This window comes from Semicossyphus pulcher, unplaced genomic scaffold (assembly GCF_022749685.1).
Source record: "Semicossyphus pulcher isolate SPU_LCO1_2020_fin unplaced genomic scaffold, fSemPul1.0.p SCAF_1, whole genome shotgun sequence".
Lineage (NCBI taxonomy): Eukaryota > Metazoa > Chordata > Actinopteri > Labriformes > Labridae > Semicossyphus > Semicossyphus pulcher.
The window spans coordinates 24,833,324-24,853,184 of NW_027211603.1; the positions used below are offsets into that span (position 1 = coordinate 24,833,324).

Sequence of the window (19,861 nt, forward strand, 5' to 3'; positions counted from 1 at the left end):
GCCTGTGATATAGTAATATTATCATTAAACAGTTCAGCTAATGGAGACTTTCAGAGGAACAATTAGTGACACATTGAAGCTATCAAGTAGCTACACATTTACTATATTGTTTTGCAGATTAACTTGTGATGCTTTGAGTAAAAAGTCATATTACTCTCAGCAAGTGTGGATGTTTGCAGTGCTCAGAAATGTTGTACTCTTGCAGGCTAGCTAAGAGTTAAAAGGTTAAATAACTGAAATACTTTGTAAGTAAGAAATACCTGCTGGTAAACAGGTAATGCTTCTTCACAGCTCCTGTATGTGTGTGTGTGTTTGTGTAGGCTCACTGGCTCCAGTGTCCCTGACCTCATCGTTAGCTTGTCCAATCAGATGTGGCTTCACCTGCAGTCAGACGATACGATCGGCTCAGCGGGGTTCAAGGCGGTCTACGAAGGTATGATGGCCCCAGCTATAAAAACAACTTCTCAGCCTTCTCTTTGTCTCTGACAGACACACACACACACACACACACACTAACAGAGATATATGCTCACATAACTGAGTGTGAAAGTCATGGCGTTGCTGACATGGTGTTCCAGTAGTAAAGACAGCAGTTGTTTTCCGTCCTTGTGTGTGGGTGCGAGTGTGTGTGTGCGGTCGGGCATTAAGAGAAGGTAATAAATGAATTATGAGTCCATCAGCTGATCGTTTTGCTTGGTTATTTTTCTTATTACGCCAAAGCTGACGCTGATAGAGAGATAAAGATGGTGACAGTCACAGTGAGTGAAGGTGAGAGGCAGAGAGATGCAGAAGTGCCTCTAAATACTTATTATCCAGAACAATCCATTTATTATTTTTATATATTTAATTACACACTGCATCTTTGTGTGCCAGTGCAGCTCTTTAAATCGAATTGAACTAAATGGAAGTGTTCTAAATTGAATTCACTCTAGACACAGAGTGAGACAGGTAGAAGGAGGGAGAGAGGGGTAATTTGATAAACGCAGAGACAGAGGAAGAGGGACAACAAGAAATTGACAGAGTGGGACAGAAGGAGACAAAATGACAAATTGAGTGAGAAGAAATAAACCGGCTCGGAGAGGTGGAGGGTGCGTGAGAGAGGAAGAGAGCGAGGGAGGATGAAGGTTATGCTCCTGGTTCTGCTTAGGCGTGTTTGATGCGGTGATGCTGCTGACAGTGTCCAGGGTCGCTTACTATTCAAGGGGATCTGCACTGAGTAGCTGGTGTGCGTTTGGAGGTGATGTTAAACCCTCGCTAACACGAGGCTGACCTCTAATTACTGTAACGGCTAACCTTGATTTTGTGTGTTTAACATTTGCCCTAACAGCAGTTAGTAATTTCCCTCTTTACAAATTGATTATAACACTTACATGACCCACCTGAGGCTTTCTGACATCATTAATTTCAAGGCTATGACAACAACAAACTTAAATTGAACAAACAAACAAACGTCCTCTGAAGGATCCTTTAGTAGTTTCAGATTTTCCCCGGGATAACCGAACAACCGCCCCCGGTGTGTTTCGTGTATGTGTGCTCGCCTGTATGTGTGTGATGCTGTCACATTGTATAATGTCAGCACAGAACACACTGTGATCAGGATTACCCCCTGAGACTGAGAGCTCTTAGGTTTGCAGCCCTGGAGGAAAAGCCGACACGTGTGCATGTGTGTAGCTGTCTTGTTTTCGACTGTTGTTGTGTTTCAATTGTTAATAACTGTGTGTGTGTGTGTGTGTGTGTGTGTATGGGCAGGTTGAGCAAGCGAAAGATGGAGAGAGTCAATATCATAAACAATCACAGCCAATTATAATAATTAAAGCTTTCAGTGGAAAGCTGCTGCCAAGGTTTCCGGCTGATGCCAGTTGGTTGTGAAGAGAGTAACGATGTAAATAACGTATTTATTTTCTTAACTCATCAAAGGATGTGAAATAAGGATTGAATGTTTTTAAAGTAGTTCTGTTCAATCAGCAGCATCAGTGTGAGAAGGTATTGTATCTGGAGACTGTCCTTGTTGCACTACAGCAGAATTCAAACCTTCATTCTGACGTGACAATCACCCTGTTCACATTTGGTATCAACATGTGGTCGTGATCGGATCACAAGTGGACAGCCTTAACTACAGGTGTGAACACACCCAGAGGACGGATTGAGGACGCATTCAGATCCGATCACTCAGGCCACATACGGAGTCGGTCTTGGACACATTTATCCACATCCGTCTGGCAGTGTGTACGCACGTGTCCTGGGCCACGTTAAAGCTGCTGTGAGGAACTTTTGGTTTGTGTTGATTTTGGCGCCCCCTGTGGACAAAGCCGTACGTCTTGTTACTGATTTTGTGCTGTACATGTTTAAGTGATTCATATGTATCACTCACTTAAATTTTTGCCCTTGAAAATGTAAACAAAGGCAGCGTGCAATTAATCTCTTCGTCTGACACCTACCCCCACGCCAGCAGTTTCAGCCATTAAGAATAACTATATAGAAATAATCAATCTTGTTGCTGATGGTCTGCTTTGCTTTTGTAGCTTATAAAGAGTAATCAGAATTAATTTCAGTCTGTTTAACAACCATTAAAAAACTCCTCACAGGAGCTTTAAGCACCGCCCACTCTATCCATATCCACGGCAACGATCACGTGGATACAGGAGACCACTCGCCTCTCATTTAACATATCTCTGCTGTGTCATATTTAAATGTATTTATTTATAATAAGCATTCATCACTTGTGTGAAGAGAATAGTTTGGCAGCTGTTTGCAGAGCAATGATTGCTGTTTGTTTCACAAAACCAACGAAGAGTTTCCCTAACACTTCCTGCTTCACCATGTGATAACAGCGTTACTTTACCAGACTGTAAATTGTTCATGGTGATTGATTACCTACATCAAGCCACTTTCATTTTCTGCAAGTTGATTTTAATACCACACTGGCACGAACTGAAACCAAATGTGGTTGTAAATTATTGAAATGAATCTTAAACTTTGTGCTATGCCTGGGAAAATGTTTGTCGCTATGTGTTTATAGGATTTATATTTAATAGGATACAGAACAAAATAGCAGCAGAGAGGTCCCTGAAGTAGCATCAGCGTCTTTGTCCTTCCTTTGGCTTTATAACATTTGAATACATTTATATTTTATTCTCCATTATGTGGATTATGAGACTATTAGAAAGGAAAAGAAAAGCAAACAGAAAATTTTGTTTTGAGTCGTAAATCTACATTTTTCCCCTTTGAAAAGAGTCTTTAAACTTAGAGAGAAAGAAAAGATTAAATGACTGAAAAGAACATAAAGAAAAAAGGACTGAGAGAGGCAGTTACCATTATAATGACAGACTTACCAGGGGCTCAAGATCGCTGATATCCATCCTGACACTCGTCAACTGTTTGACAGCCAGCTTTGGGCCACACACACACACACACACACACACACACTCATGCCACTTCTTTGAGTATTCTATTCTTGTGGGCGTACTTACATCCCAACAGATAGTAAAAGTGTAGAACAAATGCACACACACACACACACACACACACACACACACTGCTCACCTTGAGATGTATTTGCCCAAAGCGAATCCCGGAGCATGGTGGAGCATGTGTTACAAGATGACAGACGTCTGGTGGAATGTCAGATTTTAAAGGCGGCGAGAGAGAGAGAGGAGAGCAGTGGATAAAAACACGCTGCCATTAAGGGAAGAGGGGGATAAAAAGAAGGGGGTGACAAAATAAATGGAATATGATTGCGGGCCGGTTCGGCAGCGCTGCTAATGTGACACTCATGCCAATGAAGGCCTGGCGTATTGAATCAGATTGAGAGAGCAGGAGCGATAAGAAGAGAAGAGAGGAGGACAGGGACACTTTGAAAGGCGGACAGGCACAAACAAAGGGATCAAGATAAAGAAACACAGAGAGAAACAATATGTGTGAACGGGATTCAGTCAGATTTGATACAATGTCACACACATCAGTGCTGCTCTCTTTGATTTGTACCTCCTGCTGGTTACTTAACAAGAGTACACACGGATCAGTGTGTGTCTGCGCCTACCTGTGCGCCGCCACGTATTGTTTTGCCTTTTACAATTAAAGCCGTATTATGCTGCAATTACCCTGATGACAATAAGCTGTTAGAAGGGAAACAATTTAATGAACCTCTCACAGGTTGTGTTTCATTTCTATACAAATCAAAGTCAAATAATAGACACTGTTCAGATTCATTATTGCTGCTTTAACGTCACTTCTAGCCCTGCTTCTAAGATGTGTCAGTTCATTAAAATGTACTAACTTTGTGACAATCAGGACTGCTTCAAATTCTAGTCAAAAGAAAGTAGGTGTTGCATCATTCACCACTTTTTCACCTTTGTTTTTAAGGGTCCCTGCCTAGACTTTGCAGACTCTTTTACATGGGCTTCCTGTGATTTTGAATAGAGAGAGATTTAGCACTGTTAAACAGCAAATCAATTTCAGCTGTGCATAAGATCTTTTGTCAGCTGCTTTTTCTCATGGTTGTCAGAAGTTGCTTTTGAAAAAGTCTGGAAAAGGTTGCAAGTTTAGTGATAAAGATGTAAAAAGGAGGGCTATCAATACTGTATACTTATTAACATATCATTATTTCTATAAACACATCATACATAATGTTCAGATTTGTGTCACATATCTAAATGTCAATACATGCACATTTCTGTCATTTAACCCCTCGTCACAAACAACAACACAAGCCCTTATCTGAATGTCACCGTGTCACATGTTTGACATTAATTATCAGCATAAAAACATGGCCGTTTGTGTTGTTCGTGTTGCAGAGATCGAGCGAGGAGGCTGTGGTGATCCCGGGGTGCCCGCATTTGGTCGTCGTAGCGGTGATCGCTTTCAACACGGTGACGTGTTGACCTTCTTCTGCCAGTCGGCCTTCGAACTAGTCGGGGAGAGGACGATTACATGCCAGCACAATAACCAGTGGTCTGGCAATAAACCAAGTTGTGTCTGTAAGTAGGCAGTTCTTTTCTTGTGTCTGTGAAGTGTGTTAACTGTTTTTTTAACGAAGTGTTGTATTATCCTTATTTTTTCTTTCTTACTTGCTGCAGTGCTTTATCTGTCTGTCCTTTCTGCTTCCATTCTTTGCCTCTTTCTAACTCCTTGCCTGCCTGCCTTTTCTCCTTTCTTCCTCCCTATTCGTAGTCTCATGTTTCTTCAACTTCACGGCTCCGTCAGGGACGATATTGTCCCCAAACTACCCAGAGGAGTACGGGAACAACCTGAACTGTGTGTGGTTGATCATCTCTGAACCAGGGAGCCGAATTCACCTCCTATTCTCTGACTTCGACCTGGAGCCACAGTTTGACTGGTTGGTGGTCAAAGATGAAGGTAATTATGTCTCAATATTTCCCCAAGACAACCTCTGAATGTGGCATTTTTTCTCGAAAATATGGAGGGTCATGTAAACAACTGGAATGCGAAGATATTTTTTGGAGAAGGGGACACCTCATTGACACTGCAGGTTAAAAATCAGATTGGCTTTTGGTGATTAATGTCCGGCTGGCAATCTTGATGGATAGATGAATAGCAATTACATCACTTTTCTCCATTGCAATAAAGGTCATTGATTTAAAGTGAATCAAGTAAAGCCCTGGTTCGACCGGATGGTCATTAAAGATGAAGTTGTGTTTAATTGACTGGCTGTAAACTTGTCCCTCTGCAGGGATGTTATTTTGTTGCAGGCTTTTTAAAATTGCAGGGCAATTAGTGCTGTTGCACTGGGGAAACTGATTTTAAAGTTGCTGCCTCAAAGTCCTTCCCAGATTGTTCGCAGAAAATGAGATAAAAATGATCTTCTATAACCGACATGGCATCTTTATACAATGATATTAAATGATTTTGAAATCTGATATTCAGTGTGAAAGTAAACCTTACAGCCAGATGAGGACAATAGGGTTACAACTGCGAGCTGTTTGATGACATGAGACGTTTTGCTTAAAAACAAAAACCCTGTGAAGTTTTAAGCAAGGTTTTTAAAAGTCAAATATAAGTCAAGTGAACACCACAAGTGCATGTTGTTTACACAGCACAAAACAGTACTTGGCAAAAGTGGTTTCTTTGCCAGCAACCGAACCATGGAGAAAAATATAGCAGTTAAAAAGCCAGCTCACTTCTTAAGTGTTCCTTATCCCTATTACATCTCTGATAATATACCGTGATAATTGATTGGCATTGTTTTCTGTTCTTAGGTCACACTTTAAAATGTAAAATATTCAGATTCTTATTATCAAGAACATTGCAAGTATTGAGCCAGTGTTGTGACTGACAGTCTGCTACTATGCATTTTACATAAGGGATATCTATATTCAGTCAAGGTACACCATAAATATGCATCCCAATGCAATAAGATAAAGGTTTCAGAGAATCTCACAGGCTTTTCAATAAACCAAGGATTGTATGTGACCTTGACACTCATGACTTACATTTTTTTGTTATTCCTGGATAATAGAACATTGAGATACAAACAAATGGCGGGCAAAAGTGAACAGAGCAACCACAGTAATAATAACCCGTAAATCTCCTGAGCTTGGAAAGTGTAGCATGAAATCCATCCCGAGGAATCTTATAAAGCTTCAAGGTGTGCTTTTTGAAACTTAGTAAATGGTTAACATAATCAGAAAGCCATTGTTGTCCTTTAATATAGGAGAACATAGTGATAGACTGTTACAAAAGGCTTTTCTCTAAATCTCTCCTCTTAGATGAGACAACAGAAGACCTTGTCACTCTCTCAGCTATTGTCGCATTGATTCGCTCTCCTGCTCTCTTGCCTATCAATGCCATAATGAATGCGTGAAAGAGCTTTTGGATTGCTGAAAGAACAAAGAGACTGGCACTTTGCAACTCAGACGCTGGGTAGCTTAATTGAGTCTAAGTGCGAGAGATCCAGAAACTCCAAGTCAAGGAGGAAATAAAAAGAAAACTTTCTAGTGTTGCTGAAGAATCCCCATTTCAGGTTAGTTTTATTACTCAAGTGCTCTCGTAGCTCTTTTCTCTTTCTTGCTGCGTTGTCAACTTACTTTCCTTTTTATTATATAGGATTTTTAATACTACTTTCAATACATAGTACGTACTTAATGTAATTTAAAACACACTGCAGTCGATCAGACTGATTGCTTTCTGCTACGTTTAAAAGATTGGATGGAGTTTATGCCGTGAAACAACCAATACCACGTTTTGAAGCTATTATCAGTACAAAAGCCTTGTATTATTTAAAGATGCACTGATATTGTGTCTGATATTGTGAATGCCCTCGAAATAGCAAATCAGCAACTGATACAGTGAAATTACTCTTTTGATGTCTCCTTAAAACCTGTAACTGAAATATGAGCTGTCTCAATTCACCATATTAGATGTTTTCCTCTTACATCACACTCGTCAAGTCGTATTCATTTAGGAAACCTGACCATTTATTTAATTTCACCCATTAATGAGCATCTAAAAATACAGTGGATGGTTAAAATGTTTTGGGACATCGGGCCATATTTCAAGCTAAAGCAGTATATTTGCTATCCCATAAGCTACCTTCAGGCAACAACTAATGTTAGCATTCAACGGCTTCCTAGCTTACATTTGGATGGCTTGGAAAAATTCCTTGCTAACATAACGTCGGCTAGGAGTTGATGCCTTTCCTGTCGTACTGTGTAACACTAATAAAAGGTAATATTAGCTTTCTGCCTTTTCATAGCTAACAGTAATATAAGCTAGTAAGGTCTTGAATGATAATATAAGCTAGGAAAATGTCCTTGCTAACATAATGTCAGGTACGAGTTGATGCCTTTCCTATTGTACTGTGTAACACTAATAAAAGGTAATTAGCTTTCTGCCTTTTCCGAGCTAACAGTAATATAAGCTAGTAAGTTCTTGACTGCTAATGTTAGCTGTCATAAGCTAAAGGTAGCTGTTGGCTATTACTGGTCATTGTCTTTTCAGTTGCTGATACATTGAGCAGCAGTGAAAAGGTTACAATGTGATTATCTTGAATTATATGACTTAAAACCTGGAACGCAACGTTACGAAACAATAAAAGCATTTTAGCTTCCAGCCCTGAGCATGACGTCAGAGGAAAATGGCCTTCATGTGAAAATGGTCTACTGCATCTGCAGAGGAGGTAGATCTCATTTTGGACTTTGAAAGTGCATACAACAGAACATTTAAACACACAGTTGCACTGTATGTGGATGGATTCCCAAGAGTGGAATAAAAAAACTGTTGAGTGTTGAGTGAGACTTGTCAAGCAAAACAATTATTGTAGCTGTTGAAAGTGTGACTATCTTCAAGAGTGTTCTTTTTGAGAGCGGCCTGCTGAATTATAATCAATGAACTAACCACAACACGAGGCTCACACATGAAACCAACCACGTGGGTAGAGGCCCTAAGTGGATGAACAAAGGGAATTTCAGGTGGCAAAAAGGCCATAATGAATAATTACGGGTGCTGCTGCTCCTATCAATGCCAGCCTGCAGGTGTTTTGTGATAAATCATAGTTTCTGTTGAAACACCAATCCTCTGGACTCCTGGTGGGCCATCATCAACAACAAGCATTGTGTTAGTTCTGGCAGTGAGCGGAAATTGCACATGCCAATAGCTTATCAGCATCAGTTGACATTTATAATCACCATTCACTCTCAAAATAAATTTCCAATCACATTCAATCAGACAATAAGGTGGTCTTACAATCTCCCAATTTCCCTCACTTACTCTTGATTATGGCGCTGCTGCTGCTGGTTAATCTGTTTATTTCTACCTGCTACAAATGGCTGCTACTGGCTGTGGCGATTGATTTCTCCATCAACCACCTCCACCTCCTCCTGTTCTAGTATCTCATTAGCATATGTTGGGATGGCATTTCTTTCCCTGTGCATTATTGTATACTCCATATCTCACTGATATGGGCCTGCTGGGTTCTGTTCTCTGCAGCCCTTTAGGGTTTTACTGCGCTCCCCGCTGAATCTGTTGCCGCTGGTTGGATCATTGGGGAGCCCCTTCAATAGCAAGAGTGTATCCTGCCAAACAAAAGTGTATACACATTTGTTGCAGCAAATGGTCCAATGCTGTGACTCAAATGTTTCAGATAGGAATGAGGTGAAGCATGGTTACAGCTGTACAGGTCAGTAGGGGAGGTGTAATGGTTTCTGGGCCATTTATTTGGAATACAGTGGGTCTTCTAATGGCTACAGAGCGATGCCTTAATGCCAGAGCACACCTTAACATAGCAGCCAGGTACGGCCATTCAGCGCAATCATGTACCTGCAAAGGGATGATTGGTGCTTTGAGTGAGATAATGCTCCCTGCCATGGTGACAGGATTGTCCAGGAATGCATGGTGCAAGACACACACAGGTGGAATAACGTTAATGACCTGGACACTACAATCCCCTGATTTCAGGCTCTTTGGGATTCACCTGAATGCAGCATCTGTAGGAAAGAACATCAAGCTTCCGAAGCAATGATGTCTGCTCTAACACCAGAATCTGGCAGGTTCCTTGCTGAGTCACTGCGAAGACATTTGTAAGCTGTTATTAAAGGTGGTGCAATGCTGTACTGAACAGGGTCTGTGTTTTTTAACTGTGTATGTCACCGGGTTTACATTTTATCCGTTAAGTTGGAGATAAAGGTATCAATGGGAAGGATTATTTAATTTGATATGAGTTTAAATATTTACAATCCCATACAATTTTCATCCAACATTAGTTATTCATGAAACGATCCTGTACATGCTATTGCATTGTACATAAGAAGTGTGACACTTTGTGTTTTATGTGTAATAAGATACACTATACAGGTTATACAGTCAACATGAGATTATTAAAAATCTCTCCAGGGACTATGAGAAAAGTATTGTTTCAGCACATTGACATTGCATTTAACACCAGATCAATAGCAAAATTTGAGACTCAAAGTTTCGAAAGACAATTTAATTTGCTGCTGTTGCTAAGCCTCCCAGCTGTGTAATTAAGTAGTCAAACCGGGCAGCATACAGTGTCAGTGAGCCTTTTGATACTTAAATACAATTTAACATTCAGAACTTGCCATGGGTTATTTCTCTATGTTGGTACTGACACGATTAGAGAATTAGAAGTTTGTCTTTAATGGGTTATTTTCACTCAGTTATATTCTTTACTCTGAAATGAACCTGATTGACTAACAGTGCTAGACTGCAATATTCAGTACAGTAGAAAATCTGTCTGCAGAATCAACTGAGTCATTCCAAAGTTTTTATTCTCGCCCTAATAACATTTAATACATCCTTTGAGGTCTCACGGAGTGTCTTGTTTCCTGACTTTACAGGAGTCCTTCACTTTCCTTTACGAGTGTGTCCTTGGCCTAATGTAATACGGACAGAATTAGATAAACACCATTTAATCATTTCTCTAAAAGATTCTTTTAAACTTTGTTCTTTTTCAGGCCTGTCGGAGCCAACAACGTTTGGGACGTTCTCGGGAAAAGATGTACCAGCGCAGATCGCTTCAAACGGACACATCATGAGACTGGAATTTCAATCTGATCATTCGAATACTGGGAAAGGCTTCAATATCAGCTACACCAGTATGTCCTACCTACCTACATCCCTACCTACCACTTTCTCTTGTCCTATGTGTATCTGTATGAATGCCTGCTTGTACATTTCTTACATACCGAGTCAAAATATATCATGTGAAACACTTGTTATTTTATCATAGCATCACAATGAAAAATAAGTCATGAAAGTTGCAGGTTCTTAAATGCTTTTCAAATTAGTCCTGTTGCATTCTATTCATTTTACATTTATCTCTTGCATTGGTCACCTCATTTTCACATTACCAAAGTATCATAGGTATATTCAGTTAAAAAGATTAGATTTTATTGTAGTTTTGTCTATTGTTTGTCGACTGTTATTGAACAAAGTTTGTTTAAACATCTCTTTAAATTCACCCTTAAGTGTCAAATCTATGACAGAGTATTAGGGCCACATTAAAGAAAAAAAGTAGAATACGAAAATAAAGTCGTAAGAGAATAAATTCTTAATAGTACGAGAATAAAGTTGTTTTAACAGGTGAAAAAAGTTGTAAGAGAATAAAGTCGTAATATTATGATAATAAAGTCCAAATATTACCGGAAAAAGTCGGAATAATAAGAGAAAAAAGTCGCAAGAGATTAAAGTAATCTTACTGGAAAAAGTCGGAAAACAAGTTTTAATATTACAAGAATAGAGTTATAATTTTATGAGAATAAAGTTGTAATTTTAGGCTTTTGTAAGCGTATATGTTATTATGAAGGGAAATATCAGAAGAGCAGCCAGCCGCCTAAAGCTAAAATGAGGAACATGTGAAGTATAACTACACAGTGAGCATCTTGTGAAATTATGCTTTTAAATGATTGCTCATGACACTTAGTACGACTTAAGCCGGAGCTATATTTATTGAACACACCCGGAAGCATGGAAGCACAGCATACATGTACCTCACATTAACATGCGAGATCTCCTACGTAGTAATGCACAACCTCATGACACAGCTTTATATGACAATACTTGAGTATAGGTTTCACAAATACGACATACTTAATCCTTTGGAACATCAGCTCTGTTACAGAGAGAGATATTTCCAGGGCAGTTACAATGTAGGTTTTGAAGAGGAACGTTGTTCCACAATGTAAAAATGAGAGCAGTAAACACGAGCAGCAGGTTTTTGAGGTCAGCCTCAGACTGGAGAGGAAAAGAAAGGGCTTCTTGGGAAACACAGTAGTGTGTAGTGGTGTGTGATCATACAGAGAGAGTCTACAATCCAACACAGTTTACTTACAGTGTGTTTTAAATAAAGGGAGATGGTGTTATCGTTCCTGACCAGAGATGCCTGTCTAACAATGTTATAGCTATCATTTGTACATCAGTCATGTGAGCTGTAAACTGTAAACTTTGGCCTTTAATGTGTGCGTGCTGAAGCTTATTAGGTAACTACATTTCTTTATCATGGTTTTCTGTGAAGGGTTTTGGGTGCTGGGTTAAAGTATCTGCATATCTGCCATCTCATAATATTCACCAAAGGCCATCGGGGCACACGCATTAAACACTGTAATTGGTTCGGTTGAAAAGGTCCTTTCATTAAACACTTAACAAAACTGAATAATATATAGATAATTAATGCAACACCTATGAATACACAGCTAAAGTTCACTTTCTCTGTCCCAACTTAAACTTGTTCTGCTCCACCAGTCGTCTGATTTCATGTCTTAAACATTGCTTAACCTAGTTAAGCCTGTGCCATTGTCAGCTTTGAACCTGAGTACTGCAGCCTGTGTGTTTATCTGCTCTGAGCTAAACCAGTTCTGCATCACTGACTCTGATTAATTCTCCTGGATCTCCATGCGGCTTTGCACCATTTCACACACTGCCTCCCAAATGACCTTGCCTCTGACTCTTCCTTTCAGAGATGACTTTTGACAAACGAAGATACTAAATGATGTATTGCCTTTTCAGAACCACACATATCTAATTAAATAGCCATATCTATTATCTTAATAGTGATCTTTATAGTCTCCTTTTCCCAGGGCATATTATGCAATGTTTTACTCTGGACAGGTTTTTAAAAGATGCAGTTTCAATCCCTAATTATAAATCATTATTTTTTAAATTCGATTTATATCTTTAACTCCATTCATAGTTTTTGATGTTTAAACTTTTTGTTTAATATAAAACATGAAATTCTGATCACATGCATTCTACATTAGGACTATACTATATACCGCTTATCCTGTTCAGGGTCGCTGGGGGGGGGCTGGAGCCGATCAAGCTGTCATTGTGCGAGAGGCGGGGTACCCCCTGGACAGGTCACCTGTCAATCAAAGGGATGACACATGGAGACAGACAACAATTCACGCTCACATTCACACCTAAGGGCAATTGCGCATCAACAATGAACCTAACAAGCATGTCTTTGGACTGTGGGAGGAAGCCGGAGTACCCGGAGGGAACCCACGCATGCACAAGGAGAACATGCAAACTGCACACAGAAAGGCCCCCTTTGAGGCGACAGTGCTAACCACTTTGTCTGTGAAACCAGCCAAAAACCAAGATAAAAGAAAATAATAGAAAAATGCATAACAAAAGCCTTTCTCTAACCCCCTTGAAAAGTCACACAATGCCAGTACAAAGGTACACGTTGTACAATGCCCTGACTTGAAGATGGAGCTTCATACAGAGAACATTTTTCTACATATTTCAGTCAAAGTTAGAGGTCACCTCTTTATTTCTCAATCCTATTATTCTGATTTTTTATTTCTTATTGTCTCTTCTCTCAAATCAAATCATGTTGATCTCTGTCTGTCCCTCCAACTCAGGCTTTTATTTGTTTCATTTTTTTTTTAATTCACACACAACCTTGTCTCACACTTTCTTTGCCCAAAATAATCACAGCAATCTTCTTCCTCGCCGGAGCTCACACGCCCGTTTTGAATTGTCATTCCATGTGTTTCCTCTCATGTGTATACATGTCTGTCTTCTTTTTCATCCCTCACAATTTCTTTCCACCACTTCATATTCTATCAAATGTGTGTGCGAGGTTTTCCTCTACATTTAACTCTGGTCTTTGTATGCAACATGTGAGTGCTCCATGTATATTTAAACACAAGCACATCATATGCAAATGCAAAATTTCCGGAATATTCATTGTGTTTGTGTACCTGCCCTTTCCTCCTTTGCTCTTGTGTTTTTTCCTCTCCACCCTTCCCTATCTCTCTCTCTCTCTCTCTCTCTCTCTCAGCTCTCATTTCCTCTCCATCAGTAGCTAATCAACCTGAGACATGTCCAATCACTGGCTGTGTGCTCTGGGCGGGATCAGGTTAATCTCTGGAATAAGGATAACATAAGCTAAACATGACAGGGTTGAATCCACGTGAAGATAATTCCATTCCCATATTTCCATATCAGTGGAGATGTCACATTTACTGACAGTGATACAGCAGGTCTTTTTATATTACTTTTTTTTCCTCCTATGGTGGAACGCTTTTTCATGTATTGTAATAAATTGAAAAAAGCTGGGAGTATTGAAATATGCACGTGTTTCTATTCCACTAGAATAAATTAAATAAGCAGAGCATAGACTGCAGGTACAATGTGTCATTATCTCTTCATTCTCTGTCATGTTTCCTCTCTGCTCATTCGGATCTAAAGGATCTAATCAGGCTTCATCATAACTTTACTCTCATTGTTGCTTTTCTACAGCATTTGGTCAGAATGAATGTCACGACCCTGGAGTTCCTGTCAACGGTCAGAGGTATGGTGACCAGTTCCAGCTCGGCAGCTCCGTGGCTTTTCGCTGTGACCAAGGATTCATTAGGACTCAGGTAAACTATCTAAATCTACTATGATACAGCGTTATTCACGCAAGTTAAATACATATGTGTTTTAGAGATATTAGCATTCATACTGGTATAAGCAGAGGTATAAAGAGTACTGAAATATTCTACTCAAGTAGAAGTATTGTTACTTGACTAAAATTGTACTCAAGTAAAAGTAAATAGTAGCTCACTTAAAGGGGGGGTTTAAGCTAATTTCAAGCTTCATATTTCACTCTGTGATACCTGTGGAGTAGCTTAGCGTAATTCACAGCTAAAGAAACTCATCATTTTTCTCACACTGGTGCTCTGTGCAGCCCCTCACTCTGTCCCATTAAGAAACCCCGCCCCTACAGGGCCGCTTTCTTCTGATTGGCGAGCTCTTAGAAGCCTGCTGAGGTTGCACTTTGTGACGTCACAAAGTGCAGAAACCTGTGTAGAGAAAAACCTGTGTGTAACCTGGTGTTCACAGCAGCCTGCAGACTGAGCTGAGAAGCCTGAGGAGTACTCCAACATACTTAAAAAAAAAGTTACTTTCCATCCCTCACACATAAATGATGGGAGATGGACCTTTTGTCAAAGAGTAAGATCCTTTGTTTAAGCAGTTATACAGTATACAGTGGCTCTCTTCATAGCCACCAGACTCCATTGACAAAAACAGTAATTTTCCCAAGCAGAACACGGGAGTTGCTGGTCTACCGTTGCCTCCATCAGTTAGTTAGTTTGTGTTATTGTATGGTGTTTTAAAGGATTAGTTCGGTTCAGAACTAACGTGTTCTGCAGGGTTAATTACTGTTTTGTTAATGGAGTCTGGTGGCTTTGAGGAGAGTGATCTTACGGCTGTTTGTGGTTAAACAAAAAACTTCCTTCAGTCTGTGTCGAAGGTGTTGTTTCCTCTGAACTCTCTTCTGTCCCATTCATGGTTCACTACCGTTCTGCGTCGGGCCCGGGTAGTTGCAGCCCAGCTCTTCTTCTTGGTTTCGGACTCAGAAAAGATCAACTGCTCTTTTGAAGCGATGCATGACACTTTAATCCGATTGGCCTGTTTTTGATGCGTCCATAGATAAATATTTTACTTAGTAACGGGTGGATGTACAAATGTAGCGAATTTCTTTACCTTATTTAAAACAAAGTAAAAGTAAAATTACTGACTTTTATAAAGTACACGATAAGCTACTCAATTACAGTAACGTGAGTACTTGTAATTTGTTACTTCCACCTCTGGGTATAAGTAATAGGAGTGTAGTAGCATAATAGTTAAATACTGGTAAAATGCTTCTTAGTGTATACTCTCCTATGTATAAAGCTTATTTATATTGAACTTGTATTTATTGTGTATTTTTCCTGCTTATTGATTTTGCTCTGTTTGAAACGTTCATCTATAACGTTCTAACATACATTGATGTCATATCCCCAGGGGTCTGATCAGGTGACTTGCATCATCCAGGATGGAAATGTTGTTTGGTCTGCAGCTGTACCTCGCTGTGAAGGTAAACAGACATACAAAGCCGTGTTTACCCTGAGCAATGTGTAATCATTGAAAGAATGAATAGAATATAAGCTGACAAAGCATTCAGCTATTTGACTTTCTGACTGTGCTTATACACCTTTGAGTGTCTATAAACTCCCTCTTCTAATTGATTTAGCCTCCAGTCTCCCCACACACTTATTCAGCCTGTTTGCATGTTTCCGTCTCTCTCAACAATAATGTCAAATGAGATTGGCAGAAGCTCTGCTGAAATCCATTCAGGGAGGTGCATTCATTATTTGCAGACTCTAATATACAAAGATGTACCCATAGTGTGCAGATAGTTTAATATGTGAAAGTACTGCAAGGACAGTGAATGCACCGTTATTTCAACACCTTTTAAAAGCAAATAGCAACCATTGGCCTGAGAGTATTTGTATGTCTGTTCATATCCTCTCCATCTGCATTGCATTGCCTAAATGACATTATCAAATGCTGCCTGTTGTTAATAAATGGGATGGAGGACACAATCCAACTGAATAGGGCTGTCACATTATTAAATATGGAGCAAATATTATCTCTCCAGTTGGACAGGGAAGGATGATAATGTTTTATTTCTTGGACGACTTTCTGTCGTGCATCCCGTCCAGGAGTACCACTGCTTCAGTATGCACAGAGTGACTAAAAGAAAAGTCATTTTCTTTAGCTTGTTGAAAGTCTGGAGTTATGAGAGCAATCAAAAGGGCAAAGGTATTAGCTACTTGAGAACAGAAGGAGTGGAAACAGTGTGAAAGATAAGCCTTTGCAAATTATATATTGTAAAAAGAGCAACGGATAATATACAGATCATGAACTCCATGTCTTAATTTTTTTTGCTGCGACTCTACGTGCTGCTGGACAGCCTGGAAGGAAAAGCCAAGGAATACAAACTCAGCACAAGCTAATTCCTGCATTTTAAAGGGCCATAATTGAGATTTGGGGGTCTCTAAGTGTTAGCTATAAATTAGTGTCAAGGTGTGCCAGCTCTGCCGCCTGAAGCCTTCTGAGTTGCAGCAAAATGAGGAGCCTTTTTTGCCTCATTTGACACATAAATATAGTTGATTTCCCCTATAAATTAGCATGGTATAATTATTTTCTGCCTTTTCCGAACGCGAGCAACTCAAAATTGTTGACTGTAGCACAGGGTTGGCACGGCATATTTCATGAAGGTAAATGTTTATGTATGAAATCAGGAAATTCAGAAAGGATTAGAGAGCTACAATAAATTGAGCAGATGATGAATCTGCTAACTGGATGTAATGTGAGCCTTGTGCTCATGCAATAACACAGTTACAAGGAAAAGTGATTAACTCCTCTCTCTCTCCTGTCGTTACGTGTGTGTGTTTATTTCCCTGCAGCTCCATGTGGAGGCCATCTCACAGCTCCTACCGGTGTTCTGCTGTCTCCTGGTTGGCCCTCCTTTTATAAAGACTCTCTGAACTGCCAGTGGGTGATTGAAGCACAGCCAGACCATGCTGTCAAGATACACTTTGACAGGTTAGTGATCACGTTATGTAGGAAGAGATGTTTTATCAGATTGTTTGATCATCAGTTACTCCACAAATAAGTCGGTTTGTGTTATGTAAGATAAAATAGTCCTTTGGCATGTCATTATTTCTTCATCTGGATCCGTCACCTTGTTTTAGTCAGTCAGTCTCTGACTTGATCAGTCTATCATAAGCATTATAACTTAGTCAGATATAAATGTAGTTGGTGAGTTACTGCTGCAGTAAATAATTAATGTTGGCTTTTTTGCACATTTTTTTTCTGGAAACCAGCCACGAGCAGATGCAGCGTAGCCTGAAATTGCTATCACAGAAATTTGTCTTTTTGGGATGTGATGTAAAGGCCAAGTTATCTTCATAGCCTATGAGGCGTTTAATTTGTGTATGCAAATGTCTGGGACGGAGGCAAGTTAATTGTTCAGCAGCCTGGTCAGATATTCAGATATTAAGTTTAGGATTGTAAGAGTGTGTCAGTGGCTTCTAACACTTTATTTTCTTTCCCAACAGTTTAATCCTTTTATGTGATGTCCTTTTTCTAAATCAGTTACGACTGTGTTCGATAGATAAAATAAAACCAGAAGCGCTCAATAACAAATGTGTTTGTTGGGCCCTGCAGCCACATCTGTAGCTTCTTGCTCATTCGGTCAACAAGACAATTAATCAGATCGGAGTTGTTATTTAAGTTGCGTATCACATATTGCTCGACAGATTATCAGTCTGTGCCTACAATGGGTGACTTACTAAAACCTGAAGGGTTGTTATACGCAAATCAAGTAGGTGCAGGGCAGAAAAAAACAGCTGCAAGGAAAAGGAGAAGAAAACTTGCTCAGTGCTACAAAAAGTAATCATAAAGAATATAAGACGCAGTCTGTTTTGGGGGGTATCCCAAGGGGAAAAAGGTTTTCTATAGCTATTTTTTAATAAAAAACGTGTATACAAGTTATTTAAAAACTATTTCAATTGATTTTCATTTAAAACACATTCAAAACTCACACAAATTACAGCCTACCATCTGTTTTTCCCCATGTCGAGTTTGCAATCCTGCTAGCTACCGGTGCTGTAGCTAGCAGCCTACGGTAACGCTGATTGTTGGGAGGACGGCGGCTGCACTGGCGATTATGACGGCACACGTCCGTGACGAAGCGTTAGCTAGATTATAGCGCCAACATCTGGGTAAAATACTGTAACACAATAAAATACCTCTCTCTGCATTTTATACTGGTATATTTGTCGCACCAGTATATAAGACTGCTCACGTTTTAGATGAAGAAAATGTTTTCAAAGTACGTCTTAAATATTGAATTTTACGGTATTAGCTGGTGGCCTTAGCATTGATTCTGTATACCAGTTGTATAAATGTTATCTTTGTGTATGTCAGCTTATTGTACATGTGCGTGTCCCTGTGTGTGTCCAGGTTCCAGACAGAGGTCAACTACGACACACTGGAAATCAGGGATGGCCCCTCCACCTCGTCTCCCCTGATCGGCGAATACCACGGCACCCAAGCACCTCATTTCCTGATTTCCACGTCCAACGTCCTGTTCCTGTTATTCACCACAGACAACAGCCGCTCTGCAGCCGGCTTCAGCATCAGATATGAAAGTAAGGCTGATTTAACGGCTGATAGAAATGTTTGGTGGAGACGCACTGAATTGCTTGCAGGCGCTCATATTGAGCAACAACAAAGAGGTTTAATAACCCGTACACACACGCATACACTCACCCTCTTGACTCTGTGCTATTTGTGCTCCTCTGATGTGATTCTCAGGTGTGAAAATGGAGTCAGACTCTTGTCTTGATCCCGGTATCCCAGTCAATGGTCGTCGCCATGGCAGCAGCTTTTCCATCGGCTCACGTGTCTCATTTACATGTGACCCAGGATACACACTGAGTGATCAGGAGCCAATTGTTTGTGAGCAGAATCATCAGTGGAGTCACGCTCTTCCCAGTTGTGATGGTGAGAATCTCTCTCTTTCATTTCAGCTCTCATTATGAAGACCTGCAGTGGGTTGAAACCTTTTGCATCCTCGTGCATTCTTATCTTAGAGCAAGAATGATAATGTGAGGAATGCATTCGCTGGCTGGAATATGTATGACATGTAGTTTGGTTATAAATGAGGACACAAAGGAAAAAGTTAGAGTCATTAACACTGTAACACTCCTGTGAGGAAAACAGAAAACAAACTGGAATTTTCCTGATCACCCTGTTCCTCTTCCTCTGAGGACAAAGATCTTTTCTCCCCAGCGTTATTTAAAAGAGCTGAAAAGAGGCTTTTAAATACACCTGTCAAATCTGTGCTAAATCCTTGGCTTGGCAAAGGAAGTAATCTTCTGAATCTGAATTTAATCTTGGACAAAAAAAAACAGGGGGCTGCTTTATTATGTAAGATGTTTTTAATTTTCCCAAATAAACACTGCAGCTGAAAACGGGTTGCTTCTGATGTAAATGAAGTTTTATCCTCCATTGAAACACAGTGGAGCATATGCAAACATTGCAGTTTTCCTCTCCTTAG

The 19,861-nt window shown here is 39.9% G+C and overlaps 1 protein-coding gene across 1 annotated transcript in view; it reads left to right on the forward strand.

The window, feature by feature from the left end:
• The window catches only part of LOC138592048 (CUB and sushi domain-containing protein 1-like), a 467,070-nt gene that overhangs the window by 295,539 nt on the left and 151,670 nt on the right, over nt 1-19,861 (forward strand). Inside the window, exons 12-20 of the mRNA XM_069662659.1 lie at nt 321-433; nt 4,794-4,976; nt 5,170-5,355; nt 10,431-10,571; nt 14,224-14,345; nt 15,754-15,826; nt 17,202-17,340; nt 18,763-18,950; nt 19,117-19,305. Coding sequence (XP_069518760.1) covers nt 321-433; nt 4,794-4,976; nt 5,170-5,355; nt 10,431-10,571; nt 14,224-14,345; nt 15,754-15,826; nt 17,202-17,340; nt 18,763-18,950; nt 19,117-19,305 — 1,334 coding nt within the window. The remainder of the gene's footprint in view (nt 1-320; nt 434-4,793; nt 4,977-5,169; nt 5,356-10,430; nt 10,572-14,223; nt 14,346-15,753; nt 15,827-17,201; nt 17,341-18,762; nt 18,951-19,116; nt 19,306-19,861) is intronic.